We start from the raw sequence: 27270 nt of genomic DNA on the forward strand, positions 1-27270 counted from the left end.
AATAAGTGGAAAATGTCTCCGTGGAACCAGATTCATCCAACCTAGCAGATGAATGAGGCAAATTGTGCAAGGCTTTTTTTGTCTTTGACAGTCAGTGAACTTCTCTTCAAGGCTGATCTTTCTTCATATCTGATGTTGTAGCTAGTTAGTTTTGTTGCTGTGTTGCTTTTCTCTCAATACACCAGGTAGAAGCAGAAGGAGGTCCTGCAGCTGTGCCATCTATTTATCATTACTTCACAGTCCGAAGTAGAAAATAACATCTATTGGGTTATGTTGATGATTTCACATACTGTTCAGTGTAACAATGTAAATTATGCTTTCGTGTACCAGCAAAGCTTTGCTTACTGAGATGGAGGCAAAGTTTGTACTGCCCTGGCCTCCATCTCTGTTTCCACTAGGGAAAGGAGCAGTTTTAAATCTCACTGTGAGGGGATGCAAATGAGCTTCATGTGAGGGGGTTGCTGCAAGGAGGAAGTGAATAAGCACAGTTGTTTGGCTACTATGCTCATGGCTTTTCCTGGCAACTTACACTGACTTATGTGGTTGTGCTGGCCTCTGTGGCCACCCTGGCATAGGAGAGGTCATGGCTTCTTGTTTTGCTTCAATCCTTTGTGACCTTTTCAGTGCCTGGGCTCTTACCCACAGTTTAAATCCTGGTGTAACAGGGGTTATGTAAGACATTAATAAGCTACTCAAACATCATTAACTGAACTGATAATATAATATTCCTGCTACCAAAAGTGTTTCCACAGTGGGATGTGGTTTAATATGAAAAGCACTTATATTTCTATTAATTGAGATTATTAAGCTAGGGAGAAAGAGGTTGGTTTTTTTACTTAAGATGCTTTGGTAACTTATTTTATCTAGAACTGGGGCATGATTTAAAAAAAAACAACAACCTTGGTTGCAAACAATTTTTTAAGTGATCTTATTGTAGGTATGTAATTGCCCAAACTGGAATTTGCCAGGGATGCCATAACATTTCCATCTGTGCAAAAAAAAAAAAAAAAAAAACAACCCCAAACCAAAAACCTTTAATTATCACTCATAGTCCCAACTTACTAGTCAATGGCTATTAGCCAGGATGGACAGGGATGCAAAATCATGCTTTGAAGTGTCCCTGGCTTCTGTTTATCAGAAGCTGGGAATGGGTGATGGGATGGATCACTTGATGATTACCTGTTCTGTTCATTCCCTCTGGGGCACCTGGCATTGGCCACTGTCAAAAGACAGGAAAAAAGTGGTTAAAAGATCAGTCATATACCAGACCATATACCAGTCAACCATTTCTGTCATAAACAATGTTCTGCTGTGCAAATATCACAGCACCTGTTGTTCCAATATTCCAAGTTCTGTACAGGAGTAACTGGGTGAAATTAATATCCTTGAATGTATCATTAGGAAGGTACTGGGGAAAAGAACTGGAAACATTTTTCCTATAAATTGGGACTCCTCGTAATGTCAAATCTGAAAAAGACTTCAAAGTACATCTTAAAGTCTTTAAAAAAATGAAATGTACTATTGGACCTAATAAATATTTCAAAGCTCCAGTTTTGAAGTCACTTTTTTAATCTAGTCCCACCGCTGTGGTTAAAGACTTTTACCCTTTGTACTTTGACAGGCTGCTGGTACATTATTCTCTTTTGAGGACAAGTCATAACATAAAGGGCATATTCAGTTATGTTTTTTATATTCTTTAAAAACTTCAAATATAATGTCTTTAGGTACTTGTATAGCAGCATCTTATTATGGTACTGGCCCAGAAAGAATGCAAGTACCAGCAACTTTCTAGAGAAGGCATAGTGGCCAACATATTCAAAAAATGGATGGCTAACGCTACAGATGTGGATAAAGTGACATGATATTTTTTTCAAAAGCTCTGAGTACCCAGCATCTCCCACTGAAACATCTTGAAGTATAGTTTTGCACTGAGGGTGTGTGTGTGGACATGCCTATATGCACATATATAAAATTACATCCTGTTGAATGAAACTAAAGATTGCAAACACAAGTGCTCAAAAGTTAGGAAATGCCAGGATTAAAGTTGCTTGGGAAACATTAATTCAGACCCTTGTGAGACACTGGATTGTAACCCAAGAGAGCTGGGGATAGAGGTCTGCCAGACTTCCTATGTGATGTTGGGCAAGACTGTATTATCATTCATACTCACAAGGAGCTGAATTCGTGTTGCTCAAGCAGCCTTGATTCTGGCACTTACTAACTTTTGAGCAGATAACTGTTTTTTAAAATGAATGTGCCAAATTTGTGGACACATTTGTGCCAGCTGTATTATCAAATAACTAGATACTACTGATCTCCAGAGCTGGGAGTAGAACCTAACAATCCAGGCATCCAATAGTCCACTGTGATCTAGCGAATATATGTGTAAACCACAGGCTAGCATATGTTGTGCTCCCTTCTAGTGGCTAGCCTACACAGAGGATAAAACACTACTTCTGTTGTTAGTACTCCTTTATCTCAAGTGGTAGAGCTTGTGCTGTGGATTGAAAGGTCCTGGGTTCAAAACCTGTTGATGAGCCTCTAAAAATCTATTGGAATCCCTCCACCCCTGGGGGAGGTGCAAACCACAGAATGAGAACCTGTGTCTTACTCATACATTCACAGCAGCAGTGCTTTTTAGAATGAATGAGACTTGTCTCTAATATAGTAGACTCAGACATCTATTGCCAGAATGGACCTAGTGCACCCTCAGCTATCTGATCAGCAAAATATTGTGGAATACTTGCCTCCTTCACAAGTTAGTGTTGAGTACTTGTCAGTAATAAATTCAGTGAAATGCACAGAATTATTAATACTGGTAAGTGAAGTTGCTGAGATTAGAATTTCTGGTTTCCTTGCTTCCAGGCCAGCACTACTGCCCATAAAATAGTGAGATGGCGGCGGCTGCTGCTGCTGCTGTGTCCTGTCTGGAGCCAGAGCTCTGTGAGGCTGTGGAGCATGCTCAGTGTAGATGGAATGATCAGAGACTTTAGCAGCAAGCCTCTTAAAAGCTCTACTGAGCATGTGCAAATGGCAGTTTTCAGAGTTTTATAATTTAGCACTGGGGCAAAGGAGAGATTATCAGCCTGTCATATTTTGAGTTCCGGCCTCAAAGCGTGAAAGCACTACAGCTCTTAACAGAATTTGTCATCGAGTTCTTTGAACACTAACAAAAGGTTTTTTGTTTTTTTTTCACTAACCTCTTTCTCAGAAATGGCTGAGATGTTTTTGCTTAAACGAAAAAATCTAGTCTGAGAGAAAGCATGGAAAACTTAAGCCACAACAAATAAAGTCTGACAAAGTTAAAAGTAACTGGAAACAGGCTGGTAATGGAAAGTGTAAGGCAACTGTAAATGTTGCTACTGACTTTGCCTATGATAAAAATCAAATGTAGTGGTTGTGATTTTTACATCCTATAATTGCAAGGAAATGCAGGAAAATCCCACCACATTAGGAATATTAGTTTGGTTGCCGTTGTGATGGTACCACTGCCAAGTGTGTTGACTAATGGCCTCATGGTTTCCTGTACTCCCTCATCTTTCTATAGCCATTTGTTGTCTCTTGTCTTATACTTAGATTGTAAGCTCTATGGAGGCAGAGACTATGTTCTTGTGTGGCTCCTCACACATTGGGATCCTGCTACATGGCTAGGGCTCCTAAACACGTTAGTAACATAAATAATAAGTGGTAGTCTTAGGCATTATAGAAAATACTGCAGAATAAGTGACTGCTTAACATATGCTTTTGACATTTTTGAATTGTCTGTACTAAAATAATGTATTTCATTATTCACCTTATGTTTCAAGGTGCACTGGATCGTTGTGTGATGGGGATAACGGCAGTTGAGATCTTGAATGCTTGTGATGAGGCAGTTCCAGCTGCAGTAGATTCCCTTAGTCACCCAGCCGTCAATCTAAAACAGGCTATGACTAGACGTAGCCTTGCTGCTCTAAAAAACGTGGCCCATCAGAAACTACAGACTCTTGCTACTAACCTTCTGGCTTCGGAAGCATCTGACAAAGTAAGGTTTTTGTTTGTTTTTAATGCAATAGCTGGAACGTGTTTGTTTTGTTTGCCATAACTGAACCTATGTAGAAAATCTTAATCATTTTAATCTCAAAGGGCCCGATCCAACAGACTTTAAAGTGAATGGAAAGACTCTCACTCAATTCAGTTGGCTTTAGGTCAGGCTCAAAAAAGAAATGTCCTTTGAGGCTATTAAAATGAATTGAAGTTGATTAGAACTTTCTGTAGCTTCTAACATAAAGGATATTTATCCATAGTTAAATATAAACCAAAATAAAAACAAAAAATACGCATTGTTTTAAAATTAAAAGCAAATTAATTAGAATGACATCTGTTTATGGGAATCCAAACTCGAATCTTTTTATACTTCATTAGAAGAAGTAGTTGAGTGCCTCTTACAGTTTAGAGATTCATTTTAATATACGTTGATTAACTGTTCTTGTATCTGCAGCTGCTTAAGTGACAGGTTAAAATATGTTGTTTCTCTAAAACAATATGGGTAAATTCCACTGCTTTTAAAAGTGTGCTATGAGTTACAGTTTGGTTATATATAAAGTATGAAGTAGATACTTAGAGTACTTGTTGTATATTTTAGAAACCGGTTTATTTTTCAGTTGATGTGTTTGAGGTTTAAAATATTGGCCACACTGAAACATGTCAATTGTACATTTTAACTATTCTTTGTAGTACCTGTTTTTTATAATTTAAATTAATAACTTGCATTTTCACTTGAATATTGCAACTGAGTGAGAGGATTTTCATATGCTTTTTTTTTTTCTGTGCCTGCCATATTGGCATTTTGAGATTTATGGAATTTCTTCATAAGGTATCTAGTGTAATTTATATTTATAACATAGATTGAAACTTAGTATGATTCTTTTGTCCATTTTATTAGATACTGTGCAGTGCATAATGGATGTCAACTCTGTAACTGATTTGTAAATCTCAAAATGTCTGTTAAGATGCATTAACAGTTGAGTACACCAAGAACAGACTTGATAGAAATGCATTCTATTTTTAAATTAATTTATATAATAGAGTACATATTTAAATTCAGAACCATTTTGTTATCCTATCTGAAAAGAGAGCAGGGAGGGAAAAGATATATTATGACTAAAATTTTGAAAAATAAGTTTTACTGTGACATTTATGAAACACTTCTTTTAAGTGGTCATGGCCCATTATGTGATTTTTTTTTTTTAACAATCTTGTTTATCTCAGTTTTAATAGCACATTTTATAGTGCAATTAGTGATAAAAGCCCCTGATATGAAACTAGTGTTTATGTATAGCTTATGAACATATTCAGTCCTGCAGCAATGATAATTGTTGCCTAGTCTACAAGGAAAACAATTATAGAAGGGGGCTGGGAGGATAAGGAGTCTAAGAAGCTAAAGGCTGCTGGGGGATAATCACGTTATGAAAAATGTATGCTGACAGAATCATCGGGGATTTCTCTTGCCACTCTCGACTCATTAGGGATTTCTTTCACCACTCTTCAGTGCAGAGATTGCGGGTCTCTTTGAGAGAAATCTTAGCAAAGAGACACCTTCTTTATGACTTCAGCTTCCGGACTCTGGCAAGAGAGATTCAGAAAAATAACTGAAAGATTAAAGTGGAGGGTTGCATAATATATATTTTTTTGTTGGGAAATGTGCACATAGTGTGGCAAATGAAGCATTCATTCTTTTACCTTCAGTGTTTTTGTTAGGAAACTTAAATCCAGAATATTTAATGTCACAGGTATGGTAATTTACTACTGTGATGCATTTGATGATGATGATAAATCTTTGAAAATTCAGAGCACCAAAATCCAGTGTACTTTTGTTTTATACATTTTGCTATTTTTTTTAACTTCAGAATACAGTATTTGAATTATTGTAATTGTCTTAATTGTGGTGCTCACATAGACTGTGCTTTGAAAAAATCAATCACATTTTCTTTGCAGTACAGGAGAACACGTACACATCAGGCATGCTCTGGCTTTCAACACAGACTTTATTGAACCTGGGTGGGTGCGAATCTTTAGTGGTACAGTGTTTTTTAATTTCAAAACAGTTTTAACTCCCTTTGGAAGTCTGAGTACACATACAGCGCTGATAGTTTTAAGAGAAATTTAGAGTGCTGTGGTAAAAGTATGGAGCTCTGCAAACGTGAAACTTCCTCTCAGTTTGATTTTAATAAACACAAATAACAGTTGGTTTCAACAGAAATCATAGTAGAACATAAAATGAAATGGCATCTCTAAATAGTAGCATTAGATACAGTAAGATCATTAGGGCCCAAGATTTCGTCCAATGTCAAACTATTAGAGTTCCATTCAGTTTTTTTAAATGTAGATGCGATCTTTATGGATTTTGACTCGAAAACATGTCAATGCCTATTGTTTATGATAGGACGCAAGTCTAGTTTATTTTGGCAAATTTTTAAACCCCTGTATCTTGGGGTGGCGGTACATGTTAATATAGATACAGACACATACACAGGAACATATACAATCATGTGCACACACACAGTGGAGAAAACCCAGATGTTTTCAGGTGAGTGTTTCCTGATATCCCTCTACATCTTTACCCCATTGTCCTCAGTTAAGCTTATCATATGACCTTGAAAATTGGGAATGCCCTTTCCAAAATCCAGAGCCTTTCCTGGGATCCTGGATGGTCCTACCAAAAATCCCCCCCTCCCTCATTTTTTTTTTCTTTTTTAGTAACCACTTACAAACCTGATCTCCTGAAGAAGCCACTGACTACATGAGCCAGTGAAATTGATAGTGAGTCTGCTGAATGCATGTTCTCTTGAAAGCCCCTCTTACCCCCTCCCTGGCTTGTGACATGTAAGTAAGAGGAGGAGGAAGGTGGCAACAAGACCTCCCAGTCAGACTCTAGAGCCAAAACTCCTCTACAGAGTCCAAGTGGTGCTACAAGTGATCTACACACAACTATGCTGCACGACCATTATGTCCACATGATTGCTGACCTACCCTCAGTTGGTGGAGACACTTCCCCTCACCAATCTGGCAGGGTACAGAGAGTGTAAAAGGAACCAGTTAGTTGACCTTGCTTAATTTTTCCTTTTATATCATGCAGCATCCAGACTTACTGGATAACATTGGCTCTTAGTCTGAGTGATCCCTTTCTCTAGTGGTGTTTAACCTGTTCAGCCTGTGGGCTGAATATATTATTTCAGAAAGGCCAAGGGGCTATAATCAATAGTTTAACTATTTAGTAGGCTTATGTAGAGCCAGCTGAGCTCTTATTTTGCTCATTCTTGGCCTGCCACAGCCTGGCAGGGAAGAAAGCATTGAAGCAGCTAGAGCTATTCTCTCCCTCCTCCCCTGTGATGCAGCAGGCTGTGAATGGGGGCAGTACTGAGCAACTGGAGCAGGGATAGGACCGTGGCTGTCTGGAGTGATGCTGGCTTACATCAGAGCTGTTTCTGGTGCTGCAGGGGAAGCGTTGGCAGACAGTTGGGGAGGTGGAGTGAGTTTTAAATGAATAAAAAGATGAATAAGCTGGGTTTTATGTATAATTAGATGCACCAATTCAAACTATTGTTGTTTTACAATATATAACATGGTTTCTTGCTCGTTTCAAGCCTGTCCTTTGAATTTTGGAGAATGCCTTGTGAAGGAGACACTCGGATGCCTTTTTGAGAGTCAGCCTTTCTTATATTAAGAAATTCTACTGCAGACTTAAATTCCTACTCCGAACCTAATCTGTAATGACCATTACATCTAGCAGGATGAGCTAGGTCAGCTGTATTCTGTCATAGAATTTGCCTTCTGTCTGAATAATTAGTCTGCAGACTGGATGATCAGTTTCTGCTCATATTTTTACATACATCTGAATGTATGTTCACACCGCAGGTTCGCATCACACTGATGGTAGGAGAGAAAAATATAAACGCCTCAGTGTATATTTCTGTATGCATTTATGTGTTACCCATGCTTGTGTCATGGACCCACAAGATTTGTGCTACACCCCAACTTTTAAACAGGTACTTGGAGGAACCCCTTTAGACCTCCGAGAGGTTCTACTCTTCCTTTAGGCCTCCAAACTGCCTCCGGGACTGAGATTCTGGGCTCCATCACGCCTGTTTCACACTGCGAGCTCTGCCCAGGAAGTCCAACTGAGATAGACTCTTGGTCAGAGACTTTTTGCCTTCCTCAGTGATCAGTACAGCATAGCAAGTATTCGCAATGATGCCAGATGGCCTTTCTGAAAACAGTGTAGGTTTATTTGTTAACTGGGACACAGCATAAGGAAGTCCTTAGGTTAGCACAGAGAAGCAAAGGTTAAGATGTAGTCTTACTGGCCAAGCCTGGGCTCTCTTGAGCCATGCTGCTGAAGGAACTACCTTTGTTCCTCTCTCTTTTTCTGTCCCTTTGTCTGTAAGCTCCTATGTCTCTCCTAGCCTCCTGTCACCTCTTAGTCCATTGTCCTCCTCCGGCAGACTCCTGCTGAGTTTAAATGTTCTGCCTGCTGGAGTTTCCCTTGTCAGTTGTTCAGTGTTCCCATTGTCTTTCTGGATCCTCCATTGATACGAGTCAGTTTCAGCCAGAACTTTACCAATCCAGTCATACCACCCCAGATGGTAACATAAACACCTCATGTCTACCATTCTTCCCTCAGAGCATCTTTTTGCTCCCACTCAAGTAAGTTGCTACCATGCATATCATTCATAAAAAATATTACAGAAAATTCCCATTTCATGACAGCTTGCACAATGGTAGTGGATTTCCTTTTCTTGTCTCTCTTAATAATTTTAAATGTTTTAAAAAAGTTTTAATATCCTTTTCAATATCTTTCAGTCATCACAATTCCCACCATCATGATTATTCTTTTTTTCTTTAGACTTAGCAAGCACAAAGGTATTTAGTGAAGTTACTGTTTACTTTCTGTCCCAGATAGGTAATAAAGATGCTTAATAATACCAAGCCAACACTGATCCCTCTGCTACTCCTCTAGATATTGATCTCCAATTTGATATTGGTATTTATCACTATTTGTTTATGGTTTACCATTCTCCTTTCCAAGTTGAGTTGAATTTTTTTTAAATAAGATGATTTTGTGAAACAATACAAAATCCAGATTATTAATACTAAAATCCACATATATTGTATCAGCTGTGTCCCTTTCAATAATTGGTAATGTTGGAACTGGGTCAGGGCCTACCGTATGATCTTTAGCCAATATAAAGAAGTCTTACTCTTTGTGTGCGCGCGCACACACACTAAAGTTGCAGCACAGAAGCATCGATCCATATTTTTTCATGTCAGTTGTAGTAGATTGACTTGCCTGAAAAATTCCTCCATTATGATGTGGCTGAAGTTTGATTTTATAATGGTGCATTGTGGGAAACCAGGAAATAATGTTAATAAAATATACATATGGGGCTTACAGAAGAAGAATGAGGGGATATATGTGTAGCTGAATAATCTCATTGCTGAAACTAATAAGGGAGAAAGATTTTAATGAAATCTAACACAAGAACAGTTTAATGGATTTGCTTTTTCTATTTAAAACGTTTTAACAACACTTTTTTCTATGTTTACATATGTTCAGTAAAGAAAATAAAACTACAGTTACTCATTAAAATCATTTCATTAACCATTAGTAAGGCACATGTTGATGAATTGTATGCATTTGTGTGTGCATTTAGAAAATATTACCCAGATAGTATAATAATGGGCTATTTATCAATGAGAGTAATAAATAAATGCTTGAATGACAACCATGCTAACTGGAGCTTTCAGTGAAGATTTAGATTTTAGAGTGAAGTTTAAGTAAATTGTACGGATGTTACATTATCAGAAGAAGTGGGTATTCACCCATGAAAGCTCATGCTGCAAAACGTCTGTTAGTCTATAAGGTGCCACAGGATTCTTTGCTGTAAACCCCCCGCGCCCCCAAAGAAATAGGCAAATAACCTAACCGTTTAAGGAAAAAACAAAGGAATTTAGTGTCAATATATGATAATCAGTTTTTGCTCTTTAAGTTTCAGGTTAAAATTATTGCATAAGCTGGAAGCATTTATGTTTTTGAATTCTGTTTTTGATTTTATATTTTGATTTTAATACTATTATCAACAAGAGAAATCTGTTTAGAGAGCTATTTTTCTAAGTTGGTTTGTATGCCAATATTTTGAAATTGGCTGTTTTTAAACAGTCATTTCAGCATTTGAGGGCAAATAAAATAAAACATATATATCCCAAGCAAATGTTTGTATAAGTTTTATTAAACTGTAGTGAGGATAATAGTAAGGTTACATGTTCTTGATAAATGTCCCATATTTAGTCATGAGCATTGACCTTGTGTGGTGTTAGATTCCCCTCCCCCTCATTATTTAAATTTAAACCTTTTCAACTATATTTTGCTTTTTTATTATTTGAACTTTTGGAAGAATAATTAGTTTTACATATCTATAGTAGGGTACACACAGCCCATACAACTCCTCAATCTCTTCCTGATTTGATCTTGCTGGGCTGAAGCTGGCCACCCTGAAATTCTTGCCAGCAATATCAGGTTGAAGAGACCCTCTAGCTTGATGGAATAAAAAGGGAGAAAGCAAACGTCAAAACTAGGCTCCCTGACAGTGATATCTTGGGTCTGAGGCAGAGGGACTCTAGAGGGTAGCTAAATAACTCCTCAAGGAGGAACTTTAGGGGTAAAGCCTGAAGAGAAGGTTTGGGCTGGACTTGTTTCATGTGTATTTGTTTGTTATTGGAGTCAAACACAGGAAGGGGATAAGCTTTGCCCCTACAAAGGGCTTATGAATTTGTCATAGAATGGATGGGAAAGTCACCTGCTCAAGATATTGCCTATAATGAAGAAAATTAAAATGTAACAGAGGCTAAATTCTGATGGTGGCAAATTGGAAAATCCTTGAAATTGCATATTAAAAGAGAGAATATCTGCTTCAGTTTTTCAATCATAGAATCATAGAATTCAAGATCAGAAGGGACCATTATGATCATCTAGTCTGACCTCCTGCAAGATGCAGGCCACATAAGCCGATCCACCCACTCCTTAAGCAAGCGACCCCTGCCCCATGCTTCGGAGGAAGGCGAAAAACCTCCAGGGCCACTGCCAATCTACCCTGGAGGAAAATTCCTTCCCGACCCCAAATATGGCGGTCAGCTGAACACCGAGCATGCTTAATATGTTCTTTAATTATTGCTGATAGCTCATATGTGAGCACTAATAATAATTAAATTCTCATACCTAACAGTAACCTGTCAAATAGGAGTATAAGGTAATTAAATTAGCCTACTTTAAGTTTTTGAAGTGACTCCTCAGAAATGATTTGATTCTGGAATTAATGCTTACTAGTATTTTAGTAGTGACAACAGTAGGACAGCAGAGGGCATCAGCGATCCATTCCCATTTTAGAGCCATTTTTTTTCTTCTTTTTTTTTACATATTCTGTGTTCAAAAACATTTCATTAATATTTATACAGTATATCCTTTAGCATACCATGATGCACTTGACAAATACTAACCATGTGCTTAAGTTTATGTATGTGATTGTTCCCATTGAACTCAAATGTGTCTGTTTGCATGCTTGTAGGGTTGGACTCTTAAATATTACAGCTGCACAAGTATGATTTCAAAACTGTGCTCTAGATGAGTCCATTTTTAATGAACAAATTTTCCAAATCTAATTAAGATGTTGTTAATCACTGCATATCTATCCTTCAACCATAGTGGGTAGCATATATAAGAGATGCATTGGTAGCAACGTATGTGTAGAGATTTTATAGCTAAAATATTTCTTCTATGTTATCTCTAACTTTCACTATATTGTCCCCCCTCCTGCCATAAACAAAATGTCTTGTATAAATAAATATAGTTCTGTACACTGTATTCTGATAAATTATTAGACTTTATAGTACATAAGGCATGAGTAATTAATGCATTGTAAATCAGATCCCCCCTTCTATTATACCATTTAAAAAAATAACATGTTTAAAAATGGCTTCTTCTCTCTCAGCTTTTTCTCATCGATACTGAGAAATTGAGTAATTTCCTTCCACACTCTCATTTCCTGTGATCTGTCTTTCATGGCTAATTTATTAAATAAATGGAACTTCTTGATTCTCTGTCCCTGTAACACAGAACTTGGCTATTCATTGTTTTTTTTCTGATTGTCTTAGGCCATCTGGGTGTTCAGTCAGTGCTGTTGCTGATGGTTGAGCTATGTACTAAAATGTAACAGGAAAAAAGGGATTGGGAGAACAGGTTCTTGTTTATAAGTGTCTTCATGTCCAAAGTGAAGAGACCGCTGGAAAGAGAGTCTAATTTTTATGCTGCAAAAGAAATAAGGATTTAAACTGGGATGCTGAACTAAGAGGACAAGTTGGAAAAAATATTTAGCAGAGCAGCAGATGCTATTGAAGATTAACTCAGTTGATCTGAGTTCTGGTTTGATGGAGAGCCTCCATGCACACTATAACTTGCTGTAAGTAGGTTCTGCATATTTAAAAATCAGTCCTTAGGCATGTATTTTCAGCTGGCCCTCTCCCTTGCCAAACACCTGTTAAGAGGCCCATGGAAGTGTTCATTTTTAAGCAATCCAAACTCTGTGTAAGAGCAAATGTTAGATTACTTACATGTGTGACTATTCACCTTGTAGCCAGGTGGCATGTGTATGTCCCTGATGCAAGCAGCTCATGCATCTGAAGGTCCAAGAACCGCAGCTTGAGGTCAGAGTTGATGAACTGGAAGAGTAGAGGAAGACAGCACATATATTTATTTACAGAGATGCTGGAGCAGACATACCTCTGTCATGGTACTCCCGGTGAGGAAGTCTGTCATGAGTGGAGACCGAAGTTGAGTGGAGGGACTGATGAGACCCATTTTCTGGCAGACGGAGAGGAGGTTGATTCATGCCTAATGCATTGAGAAGTTCTCTCCAGGAGACTAAGTTGTCGACCAAGTAGCATGTTAGGGGATTCAGTCCTTAGAAATACTGACAAAATGAGCATGTGATAGCAGGGCTTTGGAGCGGAGTGCGGAGCTGGAGTGCAGAGCAGCTCCAGAGCAGTGGCGCTGCAGGTTTTTGCCTGGAGCTGGAGCGGAGCCGGTGCACAGCTCCAAAGCCCTGTGTGATAGCGCTGAGAACCATTCAGTGACTTGCCTACTGGTTGAGATATGGGTTGATCTTAGATGGGTTTTTATAAAAACATTCTAATGAATGCTAAAGAAGGCATAGTAATGGTACATAAAGTAGAACCTCAGAGATACAAACACCTTGGGAATGGAGGTTGTTCGTAACTCTGAAATGTTTGTATCTCTGAACTAAATGTTATGGTTATTCTTTCAAAAGTTCTACAATGGAACATTGACTTAATACAGCTTTGAAACTTTACTATTCAAAAAAAAATGCTGCCTTTGGCCATCTTAATTTAAATGAAACAAGCACAGAAACAGTTTCTTTACCTTGTCAAATCTTAGTTTAAACTTTCCGTTTATTTTTTTCAGTAGTTTACGTTTAACACAGTACTGTACTGCATTGGCTTTTTTTTTTTTTTTTTTTGGTCTCTGCTGCTGCCTAATTGCATAATTCCAGTTCAAAATGAGGTCAGATTGTACTTCTGGTGTTCATAACTCTGAGGTTCTACTGTACTTGTACTGATATCAGGAGATAGGAGAGAGATCCTGAATGATTAATTTAGATGATTAGGGAAAAGTTTAAGACCCAGAGCTTCCATAATGGCTTTCTCTGGAATCCTCTTCCAAAGATTTCTGGCAGCCTTATTTCTTCCTCTGCGATTGGACGCTTTCCTGTGCCAGTCGATGATAACTTCAGCAGGCACCATTGCAGTAAACAGGTTAGCAGCACGCTGCCTGGGGGTGGCTTTTGAACCCCAGCAGCAGCTGTGCTCTCTCTGCCTTTGCTACCGTCCAGAGTGAGATTAGCTAAAATCAACACCACCCACGAAAACGGTGCCAGTATTCAGTGTCATTGCCCAATACTCATACTCAACTGAGCAGTTCTCTCCTCATTTCCCTCACCCCCTGGAGGGCCATACGAAGCATGGCTGGTGCTGTGAGCGGCACCGTCCACAGGCACTCTGAAGCAGAAGTGTCAATAAGCCTGTATTATTTAAAAGTGAGCAAGGGAAGGGAATTCTGACTCTCATCTTTTGCTTTCTTGCTTTCTTGTGACACTGTACTGACAATGGTACCTGTGTGTTATATGTAGCTGCTGCCATTGTAGCCTTGAGGGGTTCCCCCTCCATACCAGTGAAATGCTTGAGCCAGATAAGGAGGAGAAAGAAGAGGACTAGGAGTGACATGTTCAGCGAGATCCTGCAAGCCAGTGCTGCATCAGACGATGAACAGAGGGCATGGATCATGAATGTTGCAGACTGTATGGTGAAGGAAAGAGCGAACAGGAGACAGGCCAAGGAGTCAGAGAGGAAGATGTACCAGGACATAATGGGGCTTCTCTGGCAGCAAACGCTGATGCTGCAGACAATTCTGGACCTACAGTTTCAACACTCCTGGGCTTGCCTCCCTTTGCAGTCCATGGAGAATGGCAACATTCCCTATACTTCCCTCAACATTCCATGTGGCATCAGGGCCCACATTCCTGCCCCGTCACTCCATATCGAGGGACATTAAGAACAAACACAGCTTCACCTACACTGATCTGTTAAAGCCAGGGTTGATATATGTGTAGCTAAAATGGACATGAATACTCCTTCCCCGTCTTTTAAGCTCTGTTCCATATGTAACTTTAGCATCCTCGTTGCCAAGATGGAGTCTGCTCTGCAGGCAGCCCCAGCCAATAAGTGATCTCTCTCTCTCTCCCGCCATCCATCTCCATCCTCTGCCGAACAGAGGCTAGGGACACCATTCCTTACCCATCCTGGCTAATAGCCACTAATGGACTTAGCCACCATGAATTTATCCAGTCCCCTTTTAAACATTGTTATAGTCCCAGCCTTCACAACCTCCTCAGGTAAGGAGTTCCACAAATTGACTATGCGCTGCGTGAAGAAGAACTTCCTTTTATTTGTTTTAAACCTGCTGCCTATTAATTTCTATGTGCTATGTCCCACAGTAATCTGACATCCAGGAAATTGTCATGTTCCCCAAGGCTCTTGCAGCTTTGCAAATACCAGAGGATTGTGCATCTTGTGTTTGCAATGCTTCTGACAATAGTGCAGAGCTGTGCAGGCTCCATCGTTCTGTCAGAGATGGAGGACCGTGACAAGTCCCTTGTGGGTTCTTTGTGGGATTTACAAAAATTATGGTACAGAGATGGCATTATGGGGTCGAGAAAGTTGCATGATGTGAACTTGACCCCTCTGTCCAAGTCACTCCTGCATGACTCATTTCTTCCCCACCATGCATTGCCAAAACTTCCCATAAGTCAGTGTGCTGGATGGTGGCAAGTTGCACATTGGATACCTATCCATGGTGTATTGCACTGTGCATTGAAACAAGCACTCCTGCTGAGTATTGCAGGGCGGATGCAGAGAGCCAAGTATGCATACAGACAAGCGCTATGCATACTGCGACAGCTTTATGCTGATGTAACTTGTGGTGGCGGAAGTTTGTAGTGTAGATATGCCCTAAGGGCTGGTCTACTTTACAGAGTTAGGTAAGCTCAACTAGATTGCTCAGAGCTGTGAAAAAATTTATGCCTTGTATAATGTAATTAAGCCAAATAAGGCCCTGGTGTAGACACCACTAGGTATTTTTCTGTCAACCTAGCTAACACCTCTCAGAGAGGTGGATTTCCTACAGTGACAGAAGCACTCCCTCTGTTACAGTAGTATCTGCACTGCAGCGGTGCCGCTGTAGTTTTTCAATATAGACATACCCAAAGACATCTGCTAGGGGTTTCATTAATACAAAACTGTATATCCAGCAAACAGAAATTTAAAACTGAATTGAAGAAGGTCCAGTTTGTTATCACAAGTACGTTCCAGAGAAATAACAGGGCCTTAAGGAAAGGAGTTAAATAAAAGAATGTGGTCAAGAATAAAAGCTATACATTTCTATATATTGTTGCAAGAAGCTTAAAAGCAAAACAATAGGTGAGCTAGAATGCCTAGCTAAAGAAGACTGGATGGAGACTGATTGTAATAGACACTTTCGAAACATGGGGAATGTCAAACCAGGGCACTTTGTTGTATATTATAAACTGTACTGGAAGCGCACATTAGGTTGTGGTGGGGGAATAGCACTGTATTTGAAAGAGTGTGTAGAAATTTTATCACATTAGATTTCAAGTGGAAAGGACCATGTATCATAATCTGTATGCATACCAATTCCAAATCATCATCATAAAAATATATTAGTAGCATTGTACTAACAGCCTCTGAATCAGGAAAATACATTAAATGTGCACTGTGGAGGAAAATCAAAGATATAACTAAATCAAATACAGATGCAATAATGATGACTTTGACCCCCCCACCCAGCTAGCCACATATCACAGCTGAGCAAGGTTTATAGAAGCAATTTCTCAACCCATTAAATGATTGCTTCTTAGCATTAGTTCTAGAGCACACAAGAGGAGAGGATACTCTTGACTTGTTTGGTCCTAAATAACATAGAAAAGTTGATTCAAGAAGTAAGCTAATGTCCTCCAAAAAGTGTGAATCCTTCCCAACTGAAGCCAGTAGAAGGGAACACAAAGTATTTCAGATAAAATGTAAATTGGAAATTATAAAGGTTAAGAGGAATTGTGTGGAGTAAATAGATGAAGATCTCAAAAACAAATAAGCCCTATCAGAGTGTAAAGGAAGCAGAGTGTAAAGGAAGAGGAAGATAAGGTCAGTCTTTTCTTGAACATCTGCTGTAGTGATAATGACCCCATTCAGGTAATAAATAAAGCACTGCAGAAGACAAATGTCCAAAAGAAGAAATTCTGAAAGAAACTGATAAGATGAACAGCTCCAAATAACTAGGAGTTCATAATCTTTATACAAGACTTCTGAAGGAATTAAAGTGTGGCGTGACCTGAGTTTCTAACATAAATATGCACTCTCATTAAAATAATCTACTATACTGTTAGATGGGGGAATAGCACATGTACTTCTCTTTTTAAAAAAAAAAGGTGCTAGAATGATCTTGGGAATTTGGTACTGAAATAAGGTTACTAATCTATTAGAATGGTTGAAACAATAATTAGAGCATTTTATAAAACACTTAGGAGAGCAGGAGAATATGGAGGACAAACCAGCATTACTCATAGACTCAAGGACTGGAAGGGACCTCGAGAGGTCATCGAGTCCAGTCCCCTGCCCTCTTGGCAGGACCAAATACTGTCCAGACCATCACTGATAGACATTTATCTAACCTACTCTTAAATATCTCCAGAGATGGAGATTCCACAACCTCCCTAGGCAGTTTATTCCAATGTCTAACCACCCTGACAGTTAGGAACTTTTTCCTAATGTCCAACCTAAACCTTCCTTGCTGCAGTTTAAGCCCATTGCTTCTTGTTCTATCCTTAGAGGCTAAGATGAACAAGTTTTCTCTCACCTCCTTATGACACCCTTTTATTTACCTGAAAACTGCTATCATGTCCCCTCTCAGTCTTCTCTTTTCCAAACTAAACAAACCCAATTCTTTCAGCCGTCCTTCATAGGTCATGTTCTCTAGACCTTTAATCATTCTTGTTGCTCTTCTCTGGACCCTCTCCAATTTCTCCACACCTTTTTTGAAATGGACACAATACTCCAGCTGAGGCCTGACCAGCACAGAGTAGAGCAGAAGAATGACTTCTCGTGTCTTGCTCCCCACACACCGGTTATTGCATCCTAGAATCATGTTTGCTTTTTTAGCAACAGCATCACACTGTTGACTCATATTTAGCTTGTGGTCCACTATAACCCCTAGATCCCTTTCTGCCATACTCCTTCCTAGACAGTCTCTTCCCATTACTTCTGTTAATGAAAATTATGCCTTTCCAATATACTATAATTTCCTGATCATGTCAAAATGGTGATGCAAGGAAAAAAAGTAGATGTCAGTTACCTAGGTTTTCAACAAATGTGTGACACAGTCCTCCACAAGAACCTCTTAAAGGAAATGAAGTAGCCATGGGGTTGAAAGGACGTACTATCTTGGATTAGAAGAAACGAGCAAAGAGACAGAGAAAAAAGATAGGAATAAATGGCCAGTTTTCAAATTGGCCAAAGGTTAAATGGTATGCATCTAGGATCCCTGCGAGGACTTAGTGTTGAACAGATTTGTTAAGGGTCTGGAGATGGAATGAACAGTTAAGTTGCAAAATTTTGCAGATTTAATTATTTAGGTTAGTCTAGATAAGACTTTGAGGGACTCAAGGGGGCCTAAAAACATAGGCAAAAATAGTCACCACAATGGAAGCTGAAATTCAGTGTTGAAAAATTCTAGGTAGTGCATCTTGGAGGAGTAAAGCACTCATGCAGCTCAATGGGTTCTAAATTTAATTGTAAGCACACAAAGAAAGATGCAGCCTTCATTGGGGACAGCACAAGAAAGATACCTGCTCAGTGCACCGAGGCAGTCAAAAAGCAAACAAAATGTTAGGATGTATAAAGAATGGCATAGAAAATAATATTGAGAATATAATTATATAAGTTGGTCCTAAGCCTTCACCTTGAGTACTTTATTCACTTCTAATCACTTCACCTCAAAAGAACTTACGATAGAAACACTGAAAGACTTCTAGTTGGAAAGAGTAGTAGGGGAAAAAAGAAGGCTGTTTAGTCAACAGAGGGGAAAAGTAATAGAGGTCTTTATTATTGATTGCATCACCTCGCTATTTACATCTTTCCCCCATTTCTATTATATCAGATACAAACTGATAGTGTTCAGTTTTAAGACTTACCTTGGTTTTTGCCTACTATAGCATCTTATATATAACTAAGTTGTCAATCCCACCTCCATCAGTGATACCAGCCTCTTCATATCCAAAATTATACTAAATATAACAGTTTGTTTTAGAAGAAATATAGAGCTTAAATGTATAAGCCAGTCACTATTTACCTATGGTTAGGAAGAAACTTACACTAAGGGCAGGTTATTCTAGTCTAGACTAGACTAGACTAGGCGGAGTGCTAGTCTGATCTGTATGGCAATTTCTATGTTGTTTGCAGTGCTGTAGCTGTGTTGATCTCAGGATATGAGAGAGACAAGGTAGTTGAGGTACTGTTTTTCATTGGACCAGCTGTTTGTGAAAGAGACAAGTTTTTGAACTACACAGCTCTTCCTCAGTTTTTGTCTTTATCATTTTTCTGTGTGAGTTTATTGGAGAGCACAGTGATTGTCAGGTTTCACCCACATAGTTCTTGTTGGGGCATTTGATGCACTGGATGAGGTGCACTACATGTTGATAAGTAGGACCCATTCATCTTGAGAGGTGTGTTGAGGGGGTTATTTATCTTCATAGTAGTGAAGATATGTCTGCATGTTTTGCATCTGTTCTGGCAGGGTTTGATGCTGCTTTAAGTTGTTGTGTCCTGGTCTGTGGGGAGCTTGCTTCTGATGATGAGCTTTGGTGAGGCTGGGGGAAGGGGCATTGTTTGAAGGCCAGAAGAGGGAGTTCAGGAAAGATTTCTTTCAGGATGGAGCCCTATCAAGCATGGTTTGCAATTGTTGATTATATGGGTGCTAGTGTGGGTTGGTACGTTATAACTAGGGGTGTGTGGTCAGTGGGATTTATTTTTCAGTGGGTGAAATCAGACCATGACTATGCTCTCCAATGAACTAACACAGAAAAATGATAAAAGACAACATAAGAACATAAGAACCAAAGGTCCATCCAGCCTAGCATCCTGTCCCTGGACAGTGGCCCATGCCAGGTGCTTCAGAGGGAATGAACAGAACAGGTAACCATCAAGTGATCCATCCACTGTCACTCATTTCCAGCTTCTGGGAAACAGGCTAGTTCTGGCTAATAGTCATAGATGGACCTACTCTCCATGAATTTATCTAGGTCTTTTTTGAACCCTGTTATAGTCTAAATCATTCCAGGCAGGGCTTTGTCAAGCTGGGCCTTAAAAACCTCTAAGCATAGAGATTCCTACGTAACCCATTCCAGTGTGTCACCACCCTCCTAGTGAAATAGTTTTTCCTAATATCCAACCTAAACCTCCCCCACTGTTGCCCAGCTCTCACCAAATGCAGCAATGCTCTAGCAAACCATTCAATCTGATGGATATCAAAACTGCTAAAGGTAACTTTATTATCTGTTCTCAGCCTTGTACAAGGTAATGGTATTTAATTTTAAATGATAAAAATAACTTTTGTATTCCCAGTGGACAGTTACTTTAAACATGAAGGCAAAGATACAGGTACATGTCCCCTCAGATCTTACAATTCCATAAATTATAACAAAAGACTGCATTTTCAGAAGAAAAAGAAACAGTAGCTGACCGCAATCAAGTACCAAAAAAACCCGCCTTATTTGATTACTCAACTAGTTACTGCACTCCACCCATAGTTTTTCCACATTTTGGGTTTTTAGAAATGCTATCCATTGACCACATATCAATCCTTTTATTTTTTTTCCCCCCTCAGACCCTTACATATTGCAGTCCATTGCTTAAACTGAGCAGCAAGAATAATAGCTTAGCAATTGCCCTTTGTATATATGACATTTTAAAAGGAAACTATCACGTTTCTGATGTAGCAGGTATTCAAGTGCTATATAAATATATAAACGTGTTTTCCTCAGGAATTAATGTTTACTTTGGTTACAGGGAGAAAATAGAATTCTAATAGTACTTAGAAATCATTGTTGGTGTTGTTTGTTCCATTTTTCTTTACACCCCTGCTGGCTTTTCTCTATCAGTAGTGTGTGTTTGTTTTTGGGGAAGACGGGTGGAACAGTGAAGAAAAATGCAAATTTAAGGAATATCTATTTTACTTTGTTTCAGCTTCTGGTCACATACATTGGCATAGTAGGCTAGATTGTCCCCTTGTTTTTTTTTTAAATTTATTAGTGTCTGAAATGCCAAAGATTTTCTTTCTTTTGTTTGGTTTGAATTTTAGACCAGAATATATGGGTTTATTTTATATTTGTAGAATAGCTGTTATCTTTTAGGGTTCATGATCTAAAGAACCAATGAGAAGTGACTGGTGAACTAATGATTGGTATTTCATTGATGAAGTTATGTAACTAAAATTTGCATGTACTTAAGCTAAAACCCGCCCAATGATATTTCAAAGCTATTATGTTTCCTGTCTTGTGTATGGTGTCTTAAATGGAATCATATAATGTTTTCCGTTGGCACTTGCATTACATATTTTAAATCTCATGAGTTCTCAAACTTTTCTTACGTGTGATGCTTATGTTTATAAACTAACTTTGTGGAAAGATTGAAAATACTAATAAAGTGAAGATGTTATTTTCATTTTAATCAGTACTTTTTTTCTTTTTTAATTGCAGGGGAATTTGCCTAAATATTCACACAATTCTCTGATGGTTCAAGCCATAAAGACTAACCTAACAGATCCAGATATACATGTGCTTTTCTTTGATGTAGAAGCTCTGATTATTCAGCTACTGACTGAAGAAGCCTCTAGGCCTAATACTGCACTCATTTCCCCAGAGAATTTACAGAAAGCATCTGGAAGTTCTGATAAAGGGGGGTCTTTTCTGGCTGGCAAACGAGCAGCAGTGCTCTTCCAGCAAGTCAAGGAAACGATCAAAGAGAACATAAAAGAACATCTTCTTGATGATGAAGATGAGGATGAAGACTCAGTGAGACAGAGAAGGGAAGACAGTGACCCAGAATATCGCTCCAGCAAATCTAAACCATTAACCCTATTAGAATATAATCTAACCATGGACACAGCAAAGCTTTTTATGTCCTGTCTTCATGCCTGGGGTTTGAATGAAGTTCTAGATGATGTTTGTCTTGATCGTCTTGGCATGCTTAAACCGCACTGTTCTGTGTCCTTTGGTCTGCTATCTAGAGGAGGCCACATGTCTCTGATGCTTCCAGGATATAACCAGTCCATAGGCAAACCATCATTTGGTAGTGTGGAAGTGGGAAGGAAAATGTCCATTACAGAGGGACTAGGAAGGGGGACATATGGAGTATCACGTGCAGTCACTACTCAGCATCTCCTATCTATTATCTCTTTGGCGAATACTTTGATGAGTATGACTAATGCAACATTTATTGGAGACCATATGAAGAAGGGTCCAATAAGGTATGAAAAGGATTCAGTGTATTTACTTATCTTGTAATAACCCGTTTGCCTTTTGATTTCTTTTATTGTAAAACAATATTTTTGTTTCATTTAATTGTTACTCTTTATAGCTTTGTGCTATTGAACACCTATTACAGCCACACCAGATGAACATGATATGGGTATCCATTATGTTATACATTGTTATGGGTTTTTTTTACACCAGTGTGACAGCACATAAAATGGTTGTAAGAGAGTGAGAATTAGGCTCACATATTTTATTTATTGTTTTCTTAATAACTTTTAAATAGTTTATCAAATTCTAAATAAATTATACTGATGATATTTCAGTTATACTTGGTGAGAAATTAGGGTTATCTGTGAATTGCTAATAAGCCTAAATTTTAATAGCAACTAAAGTGTTTTGATGGGACACACTTTTAATGGGACACTTAAATCAGAATAAATATCTTTTGGAGAATAAGCTTTGAATGTTTTGTCTCATTTTATTTTTAGGCCTCCTAGGCCAGGCACCCCAGAACTGTCTAAAATGAAGGCTCCCCTACCAGCTTCCAGTAGTGCAGCTCAAGGGCAAATTAAACAAGGTAAAATTAAAGCCTGTGAGATAACTGCCATTTTAACTCTAGACTGAAATGGTCTAGCTACTCTGTAGTGATGATCACGTTGTATTGGTTTCTAGCTATAAAAAGAAAATACTATGATATTCCATATGAAAATGTGTATGATTGAGATCCATGTGTTTTTTAATCAGTATAATGAAGTGCTGATATTAACATAGTGTGATCACATGACATTTAACTGTCTGCTTCATATAAACGATGACCAAACTCCACTACTCTCTTCCCCCTCCTTCTCTGACCCTTGTCAGGAACCCCTCTCAAAAGATATTGCTCCTCAACTCTTTGCTGGTCTTGGGAGTGGTAGAGGAAGTTCCTCCAGAACACCGGTGTCAGGGTACTTCCTGATTTCCAAATCCAAAGGAGGGTTAAGACCTATGCTTGACCTCTGCAACCTCAACAAATATAACAGATACATGAGGGTCCACGTGGTTACCCAATCAGCTACCCTCCCTGCTTTGAGTCAGAATGACTGGTTTGCTGCTCTGGACCTTCAGGATGCTTATTTCCATGTGGCAAGTCTCCTGAGCCCCAGAACATTTCTCTAGTTCGTTATAGTGCACTGCCATTTTCAGTACACAGTCCTTCCCTTTGATCTGTCTTCTGGCTCCTGGGTTTTTACCAAATGTATGGTCGCGGTGATAGTGTACCTCAGGAAAAAGGAAATCCATGTCTTCCCATATTTGGACGACTGATTTCTCAGGGACAGGTCCAGGGAAGAAGTCCTTTTTCACTTACACATTATACTTCACTTACTCAACCATCTGGGTCTCGTCGTAAACACCAGAAAGTCAATCTTGGTTCCCACTCAGAAAATCAAGTTCATTGGGGCCCTAATAGACTCTACGAGTTTGAGAGTGTTTCTGCTAACCAAGTTTTTCTGGACAATTTGCTACCATCTGCATTCTGAGCCTTCCATGAAGGTTCACATATGCCTGAGGTTCTTAAGCCAAACGTCTGCATGCATGCAGGAGATTCAATTCGCAAAGGTGCACCTTTGACCTCTTCACATGTGGCCCAGGACTGTACCTCCCTTCATTGATCCTGGACTCCTGGCACTGGTGAACAGTTCAAGGGAACGTATCTGAAGGCATTCCCTTCATCTGGTGCTTTCCAATGAGGACTGTTCTCACCAACACCTCCTTGATTGGTTGGGGAGCACATCTGGGGTCGCTGAAGATTCAGGGCCTGTGGTCGGAGTAGGAAGCTCCACTGCATATCAATGTCCTGGAGCTTTGGGCCATCAACAATGCCTGTCTCACTTTCCTAGATCACATAAAGTTCACATACTTACCAACAATACCACTGTGATGTATTGTGTTAACAGGCAAAGAGGAGCACACTCCAGCATGCTCTGCCAAGAGGCGATCAGGTTGTCAATTTTGCATTGATTAGAGTATCTCTCTGATAGTTGATCACTTGCCCAGGGGTACAGAATCATATTGCAGACCATCTGACCAGGAATTTTTCCCTGAATCACGAGTGGTCTCTGAAGTCCAGTGTTCTGAGTCATCTTTGCAGCATCGGGTATCCAGTGATCAGTCTGTTTGCCACAAGGGACAACAGCTGAAAGCTCATCCTCCTTGCCCCAGCATGGCTGAGGCAGTGCTGGTTTTCCAACCTTCTTGTGCTGTTGATTCAGCCTCCCATATCCTTTCCTCTCCATCCCAACCTGCTTATACAGAATCATGGTTGCACTCTGCATCCTGTGCTCAGCTCCCAGTATCTCATGGCGTGGCTGCTGCGTGGTTGGATGAGGAAGAAGAGCAGTGTTCAGTGGCTGTTTGACAGGTCCTACTCAGTAGTAGAAAACCCTTTACCAGAATGGCCTATTTGGTAAAGTGGACACATTTTCAATGTGGTCATTGGTTGCAGAGTTCAGCCATTGCTGGCTACTATGCCAAAACATCTTGGAGTATTTGCTGCATGTTCAGTCATCAGGCCTTGAGCTTCACTTGTTGAGGGTGCATGTAGCAGCAATCTCAGACTTTCATCCACCCATTCATGGAAGATTGGTGTTTTCCAGTGCCATAGTGGTGAGATTCTTAAAAGGAATCCTGTGCCTCCATCTGCCAGTGCAGGAACCGGTTCCCTTATTGGACCTTAACACATTCTTAGCAGCCCCTATGGGACTTCTGTTCAGGCCTCTGGCATCCTGCCTCTTTCCTTTCTTATGTCAAAAAACTGCATTCCTCATGGTGATAACATCTGCAAGGAGAGCACGAGTGTTGCTAGTTTTGGAGAATTGCATGTAAAGAGGCTCTGCCATCAAAGACAAAGTGATAATGCAGCCACAGCTGTAATGTGTGTCTAAAGTGGTCTTTCAGTTTCATTTAAACCAGGGAGTACATTTGCCTGTGATTTTTTCCTATGCTCCTTTCATCTCTGGAGGAGCAGCATCTTCACACTTTGGATGTCAGATGATGTCTGGTCTTTTATGTTGACAGGACTAAACCCTTTTGGGCTTCACCTTGTTTGTTTGTGTCATACGCAAACCCTCTGAAGTGACAGGCAGTTTCCTCACAGAGAATCTCTAAGTGGATAACTTCCTGCATCAAGACTGCATATGAAACAAGTGAAAGCTCATTCTGTGAGGGTACAAACTACATCAGTAGTGTTCTTAAGTGATGTCTCGATACCGGACATTTGCAGGGTTGCCACATGGTTGTTGATACATACATACATTTACAAACCATTATGCCATTACCGCAGCATCCAGAGCAGATGCAAACATTGGGAAGGAGGCCTTGTTTAAACAGACTACTAGACTCACCTTCTGTGGGCAGCTTGTAAGTCAAGTGGAATACACGGCTGCATCTACTCGAAGAAGAATGAATCGTTACTGACTGTAACTGTGGTTCTTCGAGATGTGATGCAGACGTGTATTCCATGATGCACCATCCGTCCCCTCTGTATCAGAGTCTAGTCCTCTGGGCGTTTGGAGGCAAAGAAATTTGTGTGTGTGGGGGTGCCACTGCATATAGCCAGGGGAGGGGTTAAGAGCAAGAGGCGTGAGCACTGCCCCTCTACAGGTGCTGTTAGGCAAAATTCTCCAGCTCTGGTGAACTAGGTACACACACATCGAAGTGCAATACATGTCTCCATCACATCTTGAAGAACCACAGTTACAGTAAGTAACCATTTCTTTTGCCATTATGCTGCTCTATTTATAATCTAGCTCAATCAAAAAAGCTGTGGATTTGCTTTAACATTTGGAAAGCTACTAGGCACGAGGGATAATTTGTATTTCTTCTCTAAAAGATGGTATTCTCATCTTGGACACACAAAGAGAGGGGCTCTTCTTCGAAGAGGAAATTTGCTAGGCAGCAACATTTGTGAATCTTCATTCTTTTGTTAAACATTAATATTTGCCAGTACTTTCATTAGATAACAGGAACTCAGCTCAGTTTAGCTTCAGGACTAGGATGCATAAATGTACTCAAAATATGCGTTTGTAGGATCGGGGCCAAAGTTGGGATGAGATAAAAGGTTAATGGAGAACTGGAGCTTAATGGCAAAATTATGGTAACAAAAGATCCAGACTAGTTGCCCATTGAGTATTCTTGGATCAAGACGTCTTCCCTTTTTCACCCATTTACTTTCCTTCTTTCTTAAAGAAAGACAATTTTTAAAATTAGGGAGAGCTCAGTAGAGATTGTAAAGAAGTCATACATTTTGTATGAGTGTTATCCTTTTCAGAATAAAAAACCTGTCATTTTTCTTCCAAATGGCAGTCCTAATTATGATGTAAATAACATGTTTAAAGACATCAGTTGGGAACTGAATTATATTAGAATGTAATCTGCAAAAATGAAATTATGCGTTGGTGTCAAATCCCTGTATAGCATAGCATGTTCACTTATTTAAATAGTTATTTTCAACTTAAATTTTGTAGTGTATGTTACAAACTTAATTATGCTTATTATTTTCTCCAAAATTAGAGTTTATATATTTGTTCTTGGGAAGCTGAATTCTGATTTTCTCCACATTTCTACTTAGTATCTTTCCGTTCCAGGTGGTATTCGTAGGTTAAAGTCAATATTTTCCTATCTCGTTATCCCTATATGTGGTACTTGTGGCATCTTGTCTTCTCGTTGATCTTTTTCCTTTTCTTTTTTTTAAAAGATCAATTAGTAGAAGTGAAATTAGTGCACATTGTGGCATGTTTGATCTCCATCACTTTGACCAGCATCTGTGCTGAGAACACTAGAGTCCAATGTCATTGGGCTATTTGAGCCAGCCGTTGTAACTTCCAGTTACAGTGATTGATATAAATAGTGACATTTGGAGGGAGCTAGCCTAAGAAAATGAACAGATACTTTTCCAAGTAAATTACCGGGCAGTTTATTTTTTTATAAAACTCTCTAAACTTTTTATTCTCATAAATCAAATTCAAGGTTTGTTGTTTTACCATATCTAGTACATTTAATTTTTCTTTAGATAAAATAAAAGGTT

The 27270-nt window shown here is 39.2% G+C and overlaps 1 protein-coding gene across 3 annotated transcripts in view; it reads left to right on the forward strand.

The window, feature by feature from the left end:
- WDR7 (WD repeat domain 7) overlaps window positions 1-27270 on the forward strand; it is a 349222-nt gene that overhangs the window by 71656 nt on the left and 250296 nt on the right. For all 3 annotated transcript variants that reach the window (XM_045021793.1, XR_006580538.1, XR_006580539.1), the window contains exons 14-16: window positions 3807-4021; window positions 21429-22198; window positions 22694-22782. In XM_045021793.1, coding sequence (XP_044877728.1) covers window positions 3807-4021; window positions 21429-22198; window positions 22694-22782 — 1074 coding nt within the window. The remainder of the gene's footprint in view (window positions 1-3806; window positions 4022-21428; window positions 22199-22693; window positions 22783-27270) is intronic.

This window comes from Mauremys mutica, chromosome 6 (genome assembly GCF_020497125.1).
Source record: "Mauremys mutica isolate MM-2020 ecotype Southern chromosome 6, ASM2049712v1, whole genome shotgun sequence".
Taxonomy (NCBI): Eukaryota; Metazoa; Chordata; order Testudines; family Geoemydidae; genus Mauremys; species Mauremys mutica.